Here is an 18,471-nt window from a genome sequence, read left to right on the forward strand (position 1 = left end):
TTAGCTATTTGTGCTGGCTTGCAAAAAGCTGCTTGACTGTATTCCCTAAGTGTGAGACTGCCATGCATTTTGTATTAGGGAACCTACCTCGTTTCTGAGATTCTAGAGTGAAGTGAAGAAACTGTTCACACTCACAGTGCAACATGGAACTAAAATGAAGCGGGTCAATGATTCTTATTGCCTTTAATAAAACATAAGGCCCTATGGATGATTTCTGTTGGCTACTTTGTGTGATTTCAGATGGTATGCTGTTTATGCACTGTTCAGATACTTGGGAATAACACTCTGAACTCCTCGGAGTTAATAAGAACATACATTTTGATTAAAAAAAGTACTTATTGCACTCCGGCTTCCATATCTTATAATGATAATTATTTAAGATGGGTACGAGGAAGTTTGGGTCGTTCCATCGGTCCTCTTCATTGCCACAAGGTCTATTGGTGCTTCATATGAACAGGACTGTAGGAGTGACGCTCCACTGTGCTGGAGTTACCACACACTCTTGTCTACTAAGATCTTCAACAGTGTTCTCTCCATGTCACACAGAGGAATTAAACAGGCGCTATGGGGTCACCGTCAACAGCCCTCCTCCCACTCATCACCATGCCTCTATGTTCTTAATGGCCACCACTGTGAGCCGACCGAGTCCTTTTTTTTATCCACTCCAATATCATTAAGTTATTAGTTGATTCCAGTGGATTTAATCAGCATAGTAATTCCTCTCCACGGGCAGATAAGTCTCTCTCCAGAGCAGTTACACTGGCCACTAAGCCTGCTGATTAGGCGCAAGCCCCCAAAATAATTCATCAGAAAACTACAAAAAATAATTTATCAAAAGTGCTTCTCGAGAAAGCCGCACAGGACCTTTGCTTCTTAATAATTAAACTCCACAATTAGGCATCTTACCATGCGCTCAGTGTGAGACTCCATGTAATATTCATAACCATACATAATTATGCAATATATTCTTGAAATAAGAGGCCATATATCCACGGCTGGGCTGTCAAAAGGCAAGACATTTTTATTTGGTTTATAACACTGTTTCATCTTGTGGATGAGCCGCCGCTGGTGACTGAGGGGGGCGCGAGGTCCTGGCTTCTGTCAGACGCTCCAGCCCTGCCCCAGCTCCAAGAAATCTGACGGCAGGGACAGAGAGAGAGAGAGTGATTCAAGAAGAAAAAAACACACAAACCGACAGACGTAGATGGACAAAACAGGTTGAAGACATGAGGAGAAAAGGGAGGGTGGAAGAGAGCGAGGAAGAAATGGAAAAATAAAGAGGGAGACCAAGAGAAAGAGGGGAGGAGAAAGAGAGAGCGAGGAGTGCAGAAAGAGACATAGCATGGTGCTCCATTCGGTGCCACAGGGGCCAAAAATATCAAAGAACATCATCCCAACACAACAAAGGCATACCTTAGTGGTAACATAGATTGACCACACTGTCTGTCAACATGAGACGCAATGGGGAAAAAAGTCAAAAGAGAGAGATTAGATTAAAATAGTAGCAGAGATGGGCGCTGTCTTGAGATGTATTGTATGATAAATTATACATCACGTCCCGGCATGTAAAAAAAAAAAAAAAAAAAAGACATACAAAAGTCTACAAAGCCCCTGATGGGGCCTGAAGAAAATAAGCAACAGCAGCGTGTGGAGTGGACACGCCGGACAAGGTTGGCTTTCATCTAGTGATGTGGTTCAAAGCATAGCTAGGAACAGAGCAAACTGGCAATCAAAGCTAATGTGTAACTGGGCAGTGGCGCTCTCAGCTCTTCATAAGGGCCCCTTGTCAGAACGGCAGACAAGATCACACGCAGGCAAGACGCCTCTCCTCACGCTTTCTCTCTCTCCTCTCTCGCTTACTCTCCCACCCACTCTCTCTCTCTTGCTGTCTCACTCTCTCGCCCTCCCTCTCTCCTCACATCACAATGGTTCATTCTCCACGCGAGTGTCTTTGGAACTTATTATTTTTCCGTGTTAAAAACGCAGTGCTGGTGGAGCAGCCTTTTGAAGGCTTTTCATGCCATGGATGTGATGAATGAGAAGTAAAACCGTACGTTTTCACTCCAACTTTGCTGTAGTTCACAAAGGTTTTCTTTTCCCCTTCAAGTTCCCCATCCCCAGGGGTACCTACTGTATCAGAGTGTGAACTAGCGCCCGAGCGGAATGAATGAGTTCGAATAAAACGCATCTTGAAATGTATTGTCGGCTCAAACATGCATGGAACATGCAATTACCAATCTGTCACGGATATCAGGAGGCCTTTTGTGCCGCGGGTTCACTACCATTTAATATCTTCTCTCAACATTTCATCACATTTCCAAATGGACTGCATGGGGAACTTGCACACTGTACCCTGGCCGTGGAGCAGCCAACAATGTACAATGTTTCAGTTCATCACAAGTTCATCAGACTCAAAGTGACTCACCGCTCACTCACCTGACTGAAAATCATACAGTTGTGGTTCCGGCTCATTTTTTACTTCTCTCTGGAAGAATCATAAGGGGAGAGACATTAGAATCGCTAGGAAGAAAGTACATTTACAGACAGTTTTTTTCTGCCTAGTAAAATCCTAAATGTTTTGGACTTACTGTGTACCACACAACAACGACCTTTCATGGATATGACGTTTTTCACACCGGCATTATAGAGAGGTGATTAACATAGATAAGAGTTAAAGTCAAATAGCCGTAAAGGTCGTCATTCAGGCCCTACTCCCACAGTTTCGAGAGTGATTTACAACACATTAATTTGGTGCAGGGAATAATTTATCCGTGACACACACCCAGCCACACGGCAGCACGCATGTAGAATGCGCACGCAGGGGACAATATACCGTGAATGCACACATCTCATATCACCAATCAATCAAGATGCTTTACAACTTCTGTCAGCAGCTCTAACAGACATCATAAATTACAAAGCCATTGTTCATGTTGCCAATAACTTTTGAAGGAGAATCTCAGCAAACTGAGAGAGCACAACAACATTGTCTCTGCAGCGCGTTCCACGGGAGGCGTGACACTGCACCCCCAGCACAGGAAGGCATACCTAATCCAAACCTGCCTGCAAATACGGAGGAGGGAGAGGAAAGTACTTTGAAGGTAGATTTACATTTGCGAATAGGTTTCCTATTTCCCTCAACTGGAAAATTCCCATCAAGGATAAGGATTGGCATGGACAGGGACATTCTGATGGAAAGCAGGCAGCGGTGGGCTCCGTTAGACTTGGTGATCCCTTTGCATTTCCTTCACAATTTCTAAATCCTCCCCTCGACTGCAGTCCTGAGGCCCTTCAGTCGGGGCTTGGGCTGGAGTGGCGCCCACAGATCTGTGCTGGCTGTGACAGTGAATACGAGCCCTCATTCAGACCCACTCAAACCCAGTGAGAAAGATGTAAACAAGCGGCGGTGTGCATAAGGAGAACAGGGACACAGGGGTGGAGTGGAGCCACACCAATATCCTGAAGCGCTGATTGATAACTGGGACCCCCTAATGTGAGCATTTCTATTCAGGCGGGGGAGCAGAACTTTACGGGGCCATATTTCCATCCACTGACAATCTACACGACAGACCCCAGGTCCATTCAGTATATAAAGAGAGTTTGTGTGCGTGCATGTCTCCATTTTGTGTGTAATGGAAATAAGACAGTGTTAACTGTTGCTTGTGAGATTGCCCAGTGTGTTGACAGTGTGGGGGCTCCAGGGGAGAACAGAGGAGGAGAGTGGAGGAGAGAGGTGGGTACAGGAGAGTGGAGGGGAGAGGTGGGTAGAGGAGAGTGGAGGGGAGAGGTGGGTAGAGGAGAGTGGAGGGGAGAGGTGGGTACAGGAGAGTGGAGGGGAGAGGTGGGTAGAGGAGAGTGGAGGGGAGAGGTGGGTAGAGGAGAGTGGAGGAGAGAGGTGGGTAGAGGAGAGTGGAGGGGAGAGGTGGGTACCTGCTGTTAGAGTAGGATGCAGTGATTTTCCTGGTGTCACACCGTGACAGGTCTCAGAGCTAGGACAGTAATAACCACCTGGAGAGCCAACTCCTTCTCTATTTAGTCACCTATGGAATTCTCCCTGGGACAATAGAACATCCTGGAAACGCTGAGCGGTAGCAGCCTGAAGCCTATGTTTTCAAGCCAATCAGAGCCAAATTGCCTGAACTAAGTGCAAGGCACATCCACTCCCAGAGGAAAAATGTCATGCTTCCATTACTGGTACAAGTATTGTAGGACTCCTTGTTATCATTCAACAGTATGTTTCTCAGATTAGGAGATGGGCGTACAGTGTGCTTTGGACAGTCATTGTTCAATTCATTTAAATCTATAACGAGTCACATGTAATTGTTGGCCTATCCGTGGCGGCAGCATGACAGGGGAGTGGTGGGGGTTAGTCCAGAGTGGAGAGTAATCCTTGGGCTTGGTAGGAGACACCTTGATGTGCAGGTGCCTTTAATACTGGACAAAGTCATGTGAGAGGGAGGAGTGTAGGCCCTGGAGCAGATGTTCTCCATCAGCCTGAGAAGCTGTCCCAGATGTGGAGGCCGTGGATCCGGTGACATGTGAGCGAGAGCTACTAATGCCAAGTGTATTAGTGGTCTCTTTATGTCTACATTAGGCTCAACGGTGTTGCAAGGAGCGGGGGGAGTCGACGCAAGGCCGGGCTTTGCTGTTGCTACTGCTACTGCCACTACTACTGTTCTTACTACTATTACTAGCAATACTACTACAACAACTATTATTACCATACTGCTACTTCTACTACAGCTGATACTACTATTTTTACAATTAATACTATTATTACAACTACTACACTGCTACTATTACTACTATCACCACTACTACTTTATTACCACTATTCCTATTATACTTTTACCAGCCTACTCTTATTACTACTACTACTACTACTACTACTACTACTACTATTACTACTAGTACTTCTACTAGTACTTCTACTAGTACTACTACTACTACTAGTACTTCTACTACTACTACTACTAGTACTACTACTACTACTACTACTACTACTACTAGTACTTCTACTACTACTAGTACTTCTACTAGTACTTCTACTACTACTACTACTAGTACTCGTACTTCTACTACTTCTACTACTACTACTACTACTGCTACTACTACTACTGCTACAAGTACTACAAGTACTACTACTACTACTACTACTACTACTATTACTACTAGTATTTCTACTAGTACTTCTACTAGTACTACTACTACTACTAGTACTTCTACTACTACTACTACTACTACTACTACTAGTACTTCTACTACTACTACTACTACTACTACTACTAGTACTTCTACTACTACTACTACTAGTACTTCTACTACTACTACTACTACTGCTACTACTACAAGTACTACTACTACTACTACTACTAGGCCTAAATGCTTTGATGAACTTACCCTTGAAGAACTTGGACATCCGTGACCGTATCCCGTACTGCTTTGAAGAAGCCTCCTCCTCTCTAGTTTCCTTGCAACATAAATCAGAGTGTCCTATCATCATCTAGTCATATTCAATGCATATGTGGCCTGATTCAGTAAATCTGTCAGCTTTCTCCTCAGAGTGATAGATCATATTCCTAATCCCACTCCGCACATGCACTATATGTCACCCTACACCCTCCCTTCCTTACATTCAGAGATATAGTAGAGGTACAACAACAGAGAGAGAGAGTGAGAGAGCGAGAAAGAGCGAGCGAGAGACAGAGAGACAGAGGAAGGGAAAGAAGTAGAGTTGGGAAACACATTATAGATAGCTAGGTTCCCAGCAGTCTTTTTCTTTGTGCTTCAGTGTGTACCCTAGACAGGACACAGGAATAAACAGACAGTGTTTTTTTTCCTGCTGGTTCAATGTCCCTTCTGAAGACTAGAAGTACATCTCAGTCTGATTAATGGCAGTACACTAGCTAATGAACAGTAATTGAATGGTATAATGCAGTAGGTCCTAAAAGCCCAGAGGACCAGTCTTCTGTTGCAAAAGGCTGGTGACATTGTCTGGGGTTGATTATAGTTGACCTTGCGTGAGAGAGAGGGGGCCCTTTGAAACAACCAACCAGAGCTGGGGGAAATAGAAGCCACAAAACTGTCGGAGACAAATGAAAAGAAATTGCATTGGTAAAGAATAGGAGAGGTCGATGGCCAGATCAATAACTATCTGATTTCTTATCACAAAATTCTTAAGGAGAGGAAGACGATTGATCAGACATCCCTAGTTGTATTGGCACTTCTAACAATATTAATTAAGAAAAAATGCTTAGCTGACTGGTTGATAAATCAGTCTATATCGTTAAATCAAAACAAACGATAGTAGTAAACAGAAATCAAACCAACTCAAACAACCCTTAGCCTGAGCGTATCCGACCACTGCTAGCCTGTTAACATTCTTACATGAACACATTCCAACTTGTAAACAAGAGAAAGGCTAACGATGTACACTAACTGGTTAGCAGAGTGCACAGCTAAATGCAGTGACTTCCAGCTCTAGATGGACTATTAAAGAACTGCCTCATCTCACGAGATCAATCCAGAAACACTACAAATGCCAATCAACGCCTTAGGAAGAGACGTCTAGCTCTTAAGATGTCCCCAGCCTCCATGCACAGGGTCTGTCTGCTGGGCTAGGCTGACAGACACGGCCAGCCCCAGACAGCCTTGCCAGCCAGCTCTGCTCATTCCTCATAACTCTTTACTTTGTGTGGCCAGGTCAATATCACACTACCTCACCACTGTAACTATTCACTATCCCAACCCCACAACCATGAATCATCTAAACAGAGGCAGGACGCTTGGCTGGGAATGCAATCATGTAATTGAATTTGGTCATCAATACACTGTATAAACGGCAGCAGTAGCATGAGAGGTGCATTTCACAAGGCCTGCCAAAGTGGGAGGCAATCTATTCAAAACCCAGTTCAAACTATGAGTCATAGAGGTACATATATCTCTTATTATCATTCCCAGCAGTGTACATGATGAGGTGGCAGGAGAGACGCAGGAACAGTCTGCTTCTCTCCATACAGGACTGGGGCGGGGGGGCTGAGTAATGGTTGGATGTTGGTTGGCCAAATAATTTGCTCAAAGTCCCCACCTGCCATCATTTCCACTCTCAGTAAATCTTCCATAAATAGCTCTAATAAAGGTAGACACATATATAAAAGTGCAGCTACAACACCTTAATTATCCCTCTGTGACATTTTGAAATATTGCAAGTCACTCCTTTTTAATCACATCAGACTATCCAATCGTCAGCCTATGAAGGCGCAACTTTGTAATGTTGAACACCACTTGATACACTGTTATCTCTGATAAGGGGTTAGCTCCAAACATTTGTGCAAACTGATTACATCAAACTATTTAAGTCATCACATAAGTAAGCAGTAAACAATAAATATACAATTAATACAATCAATCTATAATAGATTGTACAAATTCTTATTTAGTAAAAAAAAAAAAAACTAACTTTTTATGTACTTTAATGTAATCAGTTTCTAAAACAGTTGAGTATTCTGAAGTTAGGGAGTTAACAGTGTGTTTGCTGTCGTGCAGTATGTCTGGGTTCTATTGAATATGGGATATGAAGTAAATTAAATACCACAATCATAATATCCTACTGAATTCAGTAGCTGTCTCCCATCAAAAGAGGTTTGGAGCGGTGGTGATGATGACTGCTCAAATGAGTCGGAATCAGAAAACATTAGTACTGCTTACCTAATGGTCATTCCAACAATCTATACACACTCTGATTCAGCAATATCCATGCAGGCTTAAAAGCGATAAGTAATGAATTAGACTATTGATGAGGACTTTAACCGGGTCATAAGTATCCCCCTTGTAGTCAATAATTATTCAAATAAGAATATCTTTATTGCAAAAGTGCATGCCTTTGCAAAAATCATTGCAACACACAAAATATCTCCCTGTGGTGCAGTTTCATTTGCTTGGACCTGGTTTCATTACAGAGAAATGTTTTGTTTTATTCATTGCTTAAATCAGACTCAATATCTTCTTATTTTCAAAGCTGAATGAAACGGCGAGTAATAGTAATATGACCAAACTACTCTGTGTGTTCTATCACCATTATGGGGCTCGTTTTACGTCCTCTTGAGGATTATTAGAGCTGAATAAGTGTATTTAAATGAGTGTAATTTCTGGAAAGCCCCCATCCATGCAAAAACATCTGTACACACAGTGGTGCTCCATTCGTTACCAGGCACATAACAACCAGAATAAGGCACAGATATGAAAGCAGAGTAAATGTGGTGATGGTCGCTGCTTGACATGAATCAGACAGTCTTCTCTGCTGGTCTGCACGCTCATGCTGTAGCTGAGCCACAAGCATGGTGCTGCAGATAAGCCTGCTGCCTGCTTTTTGTGTGTGTGAGTGTGTGTGCATGCATGTGCGTGCATGGGCGTGTGCGTGTGTGATGGGGGCAAGTGTGTGTGTGTGTGTGTGTGCGTGATGGGAGCAAGTGTGTGTGTGTGTGTGTGTGTGACGATGCTGTACCTGGGTCTCTGCCAGAAGAGGAGACTTGAGTCTTCCGTGTCTGGAGCTGGTGAGCCCAGTGCCCCTCCCTGACTCCTGGCCCTCCCCTGCTCCTGACGACTCCTGCCAGACACACAGACACACAGGCAGACACAGGCAGACACACAGACAGACACACAGACAGACACACAGACAGACACACCGGCAGACACACCGGCAGACACACAGACAGACACACAGACAGACACACAAACAGACACACAGACAGACACACAGACAGACACACAGGCAGACACACAGACAGACACACAGGCAGACACACAGACAGACACACAGACAGACACACAGACAGACACACAGGCAGACACACAGGCAGACACACAGACAGACACACAGACAGACATACAGGCAGACACACAGACAGACACACAGACAGACACACAGGCAGACACACAGGCAGACACACAGGCAGACACACAGAAAGACACACAGACAGACACACAGGCAGACACACAGGCAGACACACAGGCAGACACACAGGCAGACACACAGACAGACACACAGGCAGACACACAGACAGACACACAGACAGACACACAGACAGACACACAGACAGACACACAGGCAGACACACAGGCAGACACACAGACAGACATACAGGCAGACACACATGGCAGACACACAGACAGACACACAGACAGACACACAGGCAGACACACAGGCAGACACACAGGCAGACACACAGACAGACACACAGGCAGACACACAGGCAGACACACAGGCAGACACACAGAAAGACACACAGACAGACACACAGGCAGACACACAGGCAGACACACAGGCAGACACACAGGCAGACACACAGACAGACACACAGGCAGACACACAGACAGACACACAGGCAGACACACAGGCAGACACACAGGCAGACACACAGACAGACACACAGGCAGACACACAGGCAGACACACAGGCAGACACACAGGCAGACACACAGATAGTCACACAAAACAATACAAAATGAAACAGACAAAAAAAGGTCACCATGCTTGTACTGTTTAGCATGTAGCTGCTGGTCCAGAAACCCTTCTTTTTAATCAGGTTTTCCTTGAAATGAAGGAGCTTGTATTTATTGAAGTGCCCCAAAACAATAGGTCTCCTCATCCACCCTTATGCCAGTGCTAACCATCCTGGAGCAGGCAGACAGAGGCCTGTTGGTGCTGGGGGTGTTGCAGTCCTGGAGGAGGGTCCTGTATGGGCTCTGGGCTCCACTGCCTGGTCTGGACGACCTGCGAGTGTACTGCTCCTCATCCACCACCTTGGCCTCAACCTGGAGTGGGGCAAGACAGAGAGGGTGTGTGTGTGTGGGGGGGGGGGGACAAGATGGGGGGTTCTCATACTGGGAGCTTGTTATTGTGTTTAACAGCCATTGGAATTCTACATGTGTATATCTTGTTCGCACAGTGACCTTCTGACTACAGTCTCTAAAGACTATTGAATGTAGCATTTAGTCCAGGACTAGACTGAACGGGAAACCTTGACCTAATTGTTTCCTGGCCATATGCTCAGGCTCACTGGGCGAGCGCGAGGCTGCACTTTTACCTGATCAATTGGCAAGTCCACCTTCACCTGGTGATCCTCCTGCACCTCGCGGGCTCCCGCCGTCTCCCTCCGCTTGTGCTTCGCTTGGAACACGCTGCCCTCTGAGAAAAGTGATTAATCACAATTACCCCTACTGCTGGCAGTCCCCCTGCCACTTTCCACACACACACACTCACACACACACACACACACTGTCCCTTTCGCTTCCTCGACTTCAGAGGTGATCAATGATCCTGTCAAGCAATTTATTTATTTAGAGAGAAGCACACACAGAGCGAAAGGTTACTGAGGGTCGAGGCCCTTCTCCCACCAATGTGGTCCACCTGCCTGTACAGACACTCTGCTGTCCCTGGGCCCCTGACACTGGCTGGTCGCTCTCACCACACCTGGGGAATATGGATCTCACACTCTGCACACTGCAGTCAACAAAATCACATTTCTTGGCGGTCGCTGGATTCACGAAGGGGGACGTGAATAATGAAACAAGCTATTGGGACTCTGGGAGATCTATTATTAAAACAGAATTACTGGACCCGTCCCGAAGTTCCATCTAAGTACTATTGATAATCAGTGATTAAAACAAAAAGGTTGTCTCTGGAATATCAAGCAGTGGGCCCCGGGGGCCCAGGTGAATCACGGACAGTGGGCAGGCGTGATGTGTTCTGTTTCACGGAGATGAGATTTGGATGCGATCCGAGCGCCTATCAGGTTCAGAATCAAGACAAGTGATGAAAGTGATCCACAGGCAAAGCCTGTGCTCCTGCTTGCCAACAACAGCGCTCCGAGAGCCACCGTCCCCCAGCGCCACACACTGATGGAGTTAAGAAGAAGGCTATGGATTTTCCCCGCGTTTTTCTTAAACCATTAGTAATGAGTTTATGAGGGGAGCTAATGCCACCGGGGATGATCAAGTGTCCGAAAAGTGTCGGGAAACGCGGGGAGGAGAAGGGGCCTGCAGACAGACAGTCACCCTGCTCATGCCGGGCCCCAGCGTGAGCGGCGGAAGCTCTACTCCATCACCAGGAAGGAGTGCTGGCTCGGCTGGAACGTGTGAAGCCACGGCAGAGCCGCGGGAGCTCGGCCGCTCCTCCTATGATGTCATGGTGTCTCTGAACGGCGGTGCATACTCACAGTTTAGATGGCGCCGGGCACACACACGTTACACGCGTGCACGGACACACGCGCGCGCGCGCGGCTACGGTGTAACATGTATTGAACAGCTGGCTGGTGGAGGCATCGGTGCAATTACTGTGTATTGTATCCACTATATATCACATTCATACCGCATAATTGCCACAACGCTAAATACCATCAATCTTAGAGACTGTTTTTGTCAGCTTTATGATCTCCAGTCTATATTATTGTGATGAATAACTTATGATCGTTTTGATTCCCCCCCATCAGGAGTAAATTGGAGCATTTTGTTTTCCTGGCACAGTTAACGAGCCTTTCTGGATACATATTCAACAAAATGGCCCGATTGAATTCATCTATGATTTAGAGGGCTTGATGGAGGTTTGAAGTCTTGTTCAGTTTGAAATTTACGGCAAAGAGCTGCATTCTCTCAAAGGTGCAAAACGTGTTTCTCTGATGTAGTTGGACTTTGGAGAGCAGGTGATTCCAGAGAAAGCTCTTCTGTGTACCTGTACCTCCTATTGCTAGCACTCCACTCAAATACTGACATGCACAGGCAGACATACAGAAAAGAATGCACACACACACACACACTCTAAGTGCTAAACAAAATACTAAAAAAAGATGGAGAAAAAAACAACAGGTCCAATTCATATCACAAAGAGAGTGAGAAAAGGAGTGGGTGGTGGAAAATCACACATGTAACATTGGGAAGCATTTTGATATAGTAGCTATGCTTACCCCCCGTGGTGAGGAGAAGTGGTATTCTGGACACCTGCTTCTGTTGTTTAGCTCTTTCAGGCTTGGCATAGAAGTAAGAGTCCTTCTGCTGCCTTGCTTGCTGGCCTCTGGCTGTGTCCTCCACAAACCCTGGGTGAGCAAACTACAGAAAAACAAAGGCTCTGTGAATTGAGACGCTCTGCTTGGATTTCAACGCGATTCATCAGCCTCTGTTGTTGTTGTTTTAAAGAGACAAAACACTGTGGTGGGGTCTTACACCTAATGTGCTTTTAGTACACAACTTGTTCTTGCCTTCTTTCAGTCTCTCAAGCCTTCTTTTTCCCTTATTACATTTTCCACTGACCTCAATTTTTCATGAGCTGATATGCTTTGTAGTCTTCCCCCCCACCCACCTACCTCTCCCGCCCCTACTCCCAATGTATTGAACTCATCTGGTTCCAATGCATCCTGTGCACAACCTATCAATCATCAGGGAACACAGCAAACTAATCATTTATTGATGAAATGGGGCAGCCATGAATTTCTAACTGCATTCGTCTTATTTATCAAGCCAGATCAAACAATGAAAATCCAAACAAGCTTAAAGGGAAAGGAGAGTCGCAGGGAATAACTTATTCCTCAGCAGACGGTTATTGATGGAAAAAAGGCTGGATGGCAAGAAAACAGAGGGGGGAGGGAGAGAGAAGGGTGGAGATAGAGAGAGACAGAGAGACAGAGAGACAGAGAGAAAGAGAGAGAAGAAAAGAGAGAGAGAAAGGGAGAGAGAGACAGAAAGCAGCGTGAAGATGACTTCAGAGTGATGTTCAGACAGCAGGGTACACATCTGAATTAATGCTTCCCACAAAAGGCAATTTTCTCCTTGCAGACTGTTCATCCCCTCAGTGGGTAGCCAGGTGAGCTATGTTTCCCCTTAAAGGGAGAGGAGAGAAGGGGGGAGAGGCCGAGAAAAAGAGACAGGGGGAGAAAGGGAGAGATGGCCAGAGAGCATTTCGATGGCAGTGCTTTGTGCTGTGGCTGCTCCAGTAGATCCCAGGGCAGGCTCCAGGGTCTGTGTAGTGATCTCAGGCTTCCACCAGAACCCACTGCAGGCAATGGTGTTTGCAAGCACACTAACACAGAGTCTAGGGACTAGCAGAGCGAGTTTCTTCTCTTGTTTGCATTCTTTAATGCAACGGCAGAGTGTGTTGATATTCTTTTGAATTGTATACAGCCGTTGGTGAGGGAGAAAAATAAAACAACACAAAGAAGTTTTTGCCTGGGATATTCTGTTAGGGAAAGTTGAAATAGAGTTCACTGAGTGGTGTCCATGCCACTAGATCAAAGACAAAAGTGCTTCTGACTGTGGGAGTGTCATGCTGTTAATCCAATTTCAACCCTCTAATTTGGTTTTGAGTGATGTGCACAGCACCATCCTTGTTTATGTATATCTCAAGGTCCACAATCACAAACTTAATCTATCCTACCTATCAAACAAACAAACACCATATTATATATGGAGCCTCATAGCAAAATGTAAATACTGCAGTTCTCACTTAAATCAACAGAGTGCCCCTCCAGAGAGGGGAGAGAGGGGGAGGAGAGGGGTTGGAGAAGGGGGAGAGGTATGGGGGAGGGGGCAGTGCTGTGTAGCAGTGGGAGTACAGTAACAGTACCGGCACCACTGAGAGAATACCGCCATGGAAAAAGCTGAAGTCATTTGCTCCTTGTTCCGCATTACATATCTGCCGTGTCCTGTGGGGACGACGGCTGTGTCTATCAGGAACTGGCGAGGGGGAGAAAGAGAGAGAGAGAGAAAGAGAGAGAGACAGAAACAGAGACAGAAACAGAGAAACAGAGAGAGATCGAGAGTTTAGAAAGAGACAGAAAGAGAGACAGGGAGAGACTCGGGGGGAGACGGGCAGCAGCGTGTAATCTCTGGCCCTCTCAAGTGGCAGTGTGGAGGAGTCATCGGGAGGACACTGCCTGTGATATGATAGCATGGGTGAAGTGGGGGGGAGGGTGTCCAGAGAGCCAGCCACCCACCGCTAACCCCAGCACAGCGGTATCACTGAGCCCCTCCCTGGGTCTGGTCCTCCATGGGCAGACTTGGAGGCAGCGGCCAGGGCGTAGCCTTCCTCTGGGGCTGGGTATCGCCTCTCCCACCCTGGATGAGGTCAGAGGGGAGCAGAGGTGTTGCGACGGGAAGAGTCGGGGGTTGATGTCAGGGGCAGGATGGGGGAGAGCGGGGGCATCATGGGTGATGTCAGACTGAGGGTTCTCTGTGGAGATGCCCTATGCCCAGGTGACTGTGTGAGCCAGGCGCCAGTGTCTCCAAACAGCAGCGCCAAACACAGGAAATGAATCAGAGCAACAGTTTCCTCTGGTCACTATAGAGTCACTACAGCCACACCATCCACATCCAGTATGAGATCAACAGATCTAGATAGCAGCACCCCTCGCATCCTCCAAGGAAGAGGGCATACAGGAAACATTTACCACACGTTACACAACTCCGTTGGCCCACTATGAAAACAAAACAAGCCATACAGTCTCATCACCACAAACAGCACCTCCATTTGCTTGGCTGTAAAAACTGCATGTAGCATGGAGTCCTGTCCCTCTACCCTCCGCAGGGCTTTGTGTGCTGCGGAGTCTGGTGTCTGATCTGATCTGCACCAGCTGTCCCAGTCCCAGGCCGGGGCCAGACGGACACCTCTCGTGCCCAGCAAGGTTGCTGAGCAAGGTTACGTTTTACACAGCCTCCACGGACACGTTAGCAGGCTTTTACAGGCCTTTCACATCAGACCGGTGTTGTTTTGTGAGGTCAAATCGAAATTAATGATGGACGTGACCCTTATAAACGTACACGTGTAATCAGTAAGCCAAACTGATGACATATCCAGCTACACTGAGCAATTTCCCCTCCCGTGTATCTTTCTGTGAAAGGTCCTCATTAACTGGTCAAATCATGTTTATGAATTCATGAGTGATCAGGCAAGAGGAGTGCTGGAGAAGAGCTGTTCCAGACAGTGAATGAGTAATAGTGGATCAAATAGCTCAGACAAGTGACGGCCATTGTGCTGTCTCTGTCTCCCCCTTCTGGCCAAAGATAGTGTTGCCACTAGTCTGTATGTCTAACTGTTCCTTTTGATGACGGCATACATTATGATTCCCCATTGGTCCCTACACAGTCCAAAATGTGACTAATTGAAGAAATTAGATCTTTTGGGGTGATAACAGTTGACATTGTGTATGTGCAGTACAGATAAAGTAGTGTGCTTTTTTTATCTTCTTACACTGAAGACATTTCAATCACAAGGTGTACTTCAGTTTATTTTTTCTCTCTATCTGATCATTGACATATGTCATGGTGTCTGTCATCTTTCATGGTTAGAACAATCAGACACCAAATAGATAGGCTAGGTTCTCTCACACCAGCCTTATCTCGATTTAAGCATGCTGAGTGGGCATGTTCTTTTCTTACGCCTCTTGTTTGTACGTGTTTGGTGTTCATCTCTGACTCTCTCACCGTCTCACCTAATCACAAAACAAATTGTCCTGGTTCTGGTACAATGCACGGCCCCTTGGTGAATATGTTGAGTCTATGAGGCTGGTTGTGCTTGATCAAGTGGGCCAGGCTGGTACTATGGGGATTACCCCTCATAGTGGAAGGCTATGGTAACTCAATGTCTCCCACAGACAGTGATGGATGATAGGACGGTCTCATAACCAATCACACAAGGCAAGACTCACGCCTCCGCTGGAAATGTTAATTGAAATGCTGTGTGCGAAGGCATGCTTTTCAACTGTATTCTGCTGAGGTGTTAAAGCAATATTCAGATGGAACAAATATGTAGGAATTTAGGAGAACAAAAGCAATAACTTAGCAATCACTGAGCTGTTTCCAGCAACTGCATGGATATCTTAGGTTAGGTGTTACATGATTCTGCACCAGGGCACTCACCACATTCCTGGAGTAGCGGCCTTTCCTGACGGCTGGGAGGCTGTTGTTGCTGACTCAGAAGAATACAAAGCAAAGCAAGAGCGAGAGGATCTTCAACTAATTCAATATAAGTGGACAAGCATTAGGCATGATGGATTCATACCAAAATATTCATCCGATTCTGATTTGGAATGGTGACAGATTAGGGGTTGTATGATTAACAGATGAGGGAGGGTGTTTGTCTCACCCATGACCCAGCAGGTTGAGGTCCCTGATGATGCCTTTGCTGGGGACCCAGTGGTAGTATGGTATCGACCTAAACTTCTCTGCTCCCACAGCTACATAATACTGGTTGTTTTCCAGCTGCATAGGACCCTGCAGAGGAGTTCCATCTACAGCACACAGCCTGAAGAGAAAACGTCAAATGTTATATTTTAAACGAAAATATTTACGCCACAATACAATAAAAGGCTACCTCATCCTAAACATAGTTTCAAACTGAAGCAAGGCAATGGGGAGAAAAACTGTAGAATTGTAGCCTTTGTATTTTGTCTCTTTGTAGCAATCATGCAACATAATGGCCAGTCAAAGTGCTCCCCTACCTGTGCACTGCCCCTGTACGGAGATGTACTTTCTCAGTCACCATGGCCAAAACACTTTCCCAGTTTGTGAGAGTATACTTTGGGATGAGTATCCGAGCTGGAGGACCCATGTAATCTCCATTGGTAAAAACACTAAAAAAAAAAAAAAACAACACGTGCCATTTATTATAGTATAATAACATGATGTCTGACAATTATTCAGTCTTGGACATTTCTAATATTAGGGCTAAAACGTATAATTACCTTAAAGCCTAATGTATTTTAATGTAACATTTTACACTGAAAGCTGTAACAAATAGGATACATAGTACAGTACTCTAACCTAACAATTACAATATAAGTACAGTATGGGGTTATTTAAATCAATACTCACTTGATTGTGCATGACTCATTAATAATTTTTCTCCAACGAGCTGGAACAACTATCCTGCTGTGAACCACAGGCCGGATCTGTGCATGGAAGGACAGGGTAAAGATGGTGCATTTTCTGAACAACACAAGATGATTAGCTATGTCTATGATAAAGCAGACAACATAATAGTAAGTCTGGCCTTTATACCTGTTCATTCTTCTTTTTCTGTGGTTTCTTGGTTGTTATGTGATGATAACTGGAATGCAAAATACATCTGTTGACTGACAATACATCTCAAGGTGTAGCCTAACTATTATGTAGCCTTCAATACACAGTAACCCTACTGTACAGTAATTCTGCCCATTCTGACTGATAATTCTGCAAATTAATTCAAGAAATGTCATCATCGCAAAATGGTTCTTAATTACAAGGTACCTACTCCAGCTTTTTGAAACGCTCTCCCCCAGCTGCAACGTATCTCTCCCCATGTTGCAAACTGTCCAGGTCAAATATTTTGTGACCGTCTCTCGGAGTGTAAACGTTCCTCACAGCTCCAAAAGAAGCCTCAACTCCGCGTGTGACAGAGCTTAAAAAACTGCCAAAAGTTGACACATGTCGCTGGTTGACGACAAACTTTCGTCCTGGAAAGAAAGCATCCCCATTCCTGTACACGACAATCGTTTTAGTTGGAGGCTGAAAAAGTACAGCTCTACCTGATGTGCCAGACATGACAACAAACTAAAACGATGCCAACGTTCACGAACTCTGGTCAAATTACTTGCTAGCCTTGGATTAGTTGGTAATGATACAAAAGATCTGCTAACAAACGGACCGATGTCCAGATAAGCGCAGAGCATTTAATCAGGAATCCGTTAGTCAAGTTGTTGTAATTTGCGTCTCTCCTTTTAAGAGTAATTTGTTCATGGATTTAAAAATCTAGTTAGCCGCGACTGGCTGATTGCCCAGTCTCACAATTGTTGTTTGATGTGTTGCCATGGAAACCAAGTGGAGGAGAAAGCACTCGGGTTGCTAAATTGATAGTGCAGGGAAATGTCATGACTACTGTAATTGGATGTCCTTTCTGATATTTATAACATTTCGATTTTTTTTCACATACGATTTTTATTATACAGCAAGTTACAAATAGTCTTATGTGACCTGAAAACCTTTTCTCAGGTTGATAAGTAGCCTATTTAAATACTAATTTAGTTACGTAGCAGCCTGTGTTTTTTGATCACGGACTGTCAGGCAGTGATCTATTTTTCAGAGCTAATCAAATTGTTTACTAGGATACCAAGGTAACTAGAGATTTCACCATTGCAAAGGCAGCTAATTGGTTTCTACCAGACAAGTCCTTGTCAATGGAATGCATAATTGATAACTGTATTACTTATTTACTACTTGAGAGCCTTATGCCGTGCTTTATTCCACAAATCATTAATATTGAAGATTCTCCGAATTTTGTTAATTCACAACACCTCTTCGTCCAATGCATGTGATTTTTTTTTCTTTTCTTTTTTTCTCTCAAGCATAACATAACAGAGTGAACATTTGACATCGAGAAGTTTACTTGGATATAAAGTAGGCTATAATATGAAACGTTTGTATGAGCTCTCAATTCCAATTAGCCCTACAG

General features: G+C 45.1%; 1 protein-coding gene across 5 annotated transcripts; it reads right to left on the minus strand.

Annotated features, from left to right (window-relative positions):
• Window positions 1-996: 996 nt before the first annotated feature.
• dcdc2c (doublecortin domain containing 2C) lies at window positions 997-17,845 on the minus strand. Of its 5 annotated transcripts, none has more exons than XM_084676911.1 (13): window positions 17,275-17,845; window positions 17,043-17,091; window positions 16,857-16,933; window positions 16,484-16,615; window positions 16,129-16,287; window positions 15,903-15,942; window positions 11,960-12,101; window positions 10,085-10,185; window positions 9,669-9,812; window positions 8,504-8,605; window positions 5,401-5,470; window positions 2,437-2,485; window positions 997-1,136 (listed from the first exon to the last, which is right to left on the minus strand). In XM_084676911.1, the coding sequence occupies exons 1-12, from the start codon at window positions 17,562-17,564 to the stop codon at window positions 2,469-2,471; spliced, it is 1,323 nt and encodes a 440-aa protein (XP_084533037.1). In that variant the 5' UTR covers window positions 17,565-17,845; the 3' UTR covers window positions 997-1,136; window positions 2,437-2,468. The 5 variants fall into 5 exon arrangements, with proteins under 5 accessions (XP_084533037.1, XP_084533015.1, XP_084533025.1 ...); XM_084676889.1 differs by having other exon boundaries at window positions 15,903-15,951; window positions 17,275-17,844; XM_084676899.1 differs by having other exon boundaries at window positions 2,426-2,485; window positions 15,903-15,951; window positions 17,275-17,844.
• Between the last annotated feature and the right edge of the window lie 626 nt (window positions 17,846-18,471).

Source organism: Hypomesus nipponensis, chromosome 3, assembly GCF_054491055.1.
Source record: "Hypomesus nipponensis isolate SF chromosome 3, ASM5449105v1, whole genome shotgun sequence".
Classification (NCBI taxonomy): Eukaryota; Metazoa; Chordata; class Actinopteri; order Osmeriformes; family Osmeridae; genus Hypomesus; species Hypomesus nipponensis.

What these genes read in the sequence shown, in the direction of transcription:
- dcdc2c (XM_084676889.1), bottom strand. Translation starts at nt 17,564, where the DNA reads ATGTCTGGCACATCAGGTAGAGCTGTACTTTTTCAGCCTCCAACTAAA. An exon ending in AGAAAAAGAAGAATGAACAG is followed by an intron (nt 16,934 to 17,042) that starts GTATAAAGGCCA and finishes TTCCATGCACAG; the next exon opens with ATCCGGCCTGTGGTTCACAG. An exon ending in TGGACTTGCCAATTGATCAG is followed by an intron (nt 9,813 to 10,084) that starts GTAAAAGTGCAG and finishes GCCCCACTCCAG; the next exon opens with GTTGAGGCCAAGGTGGTGGA.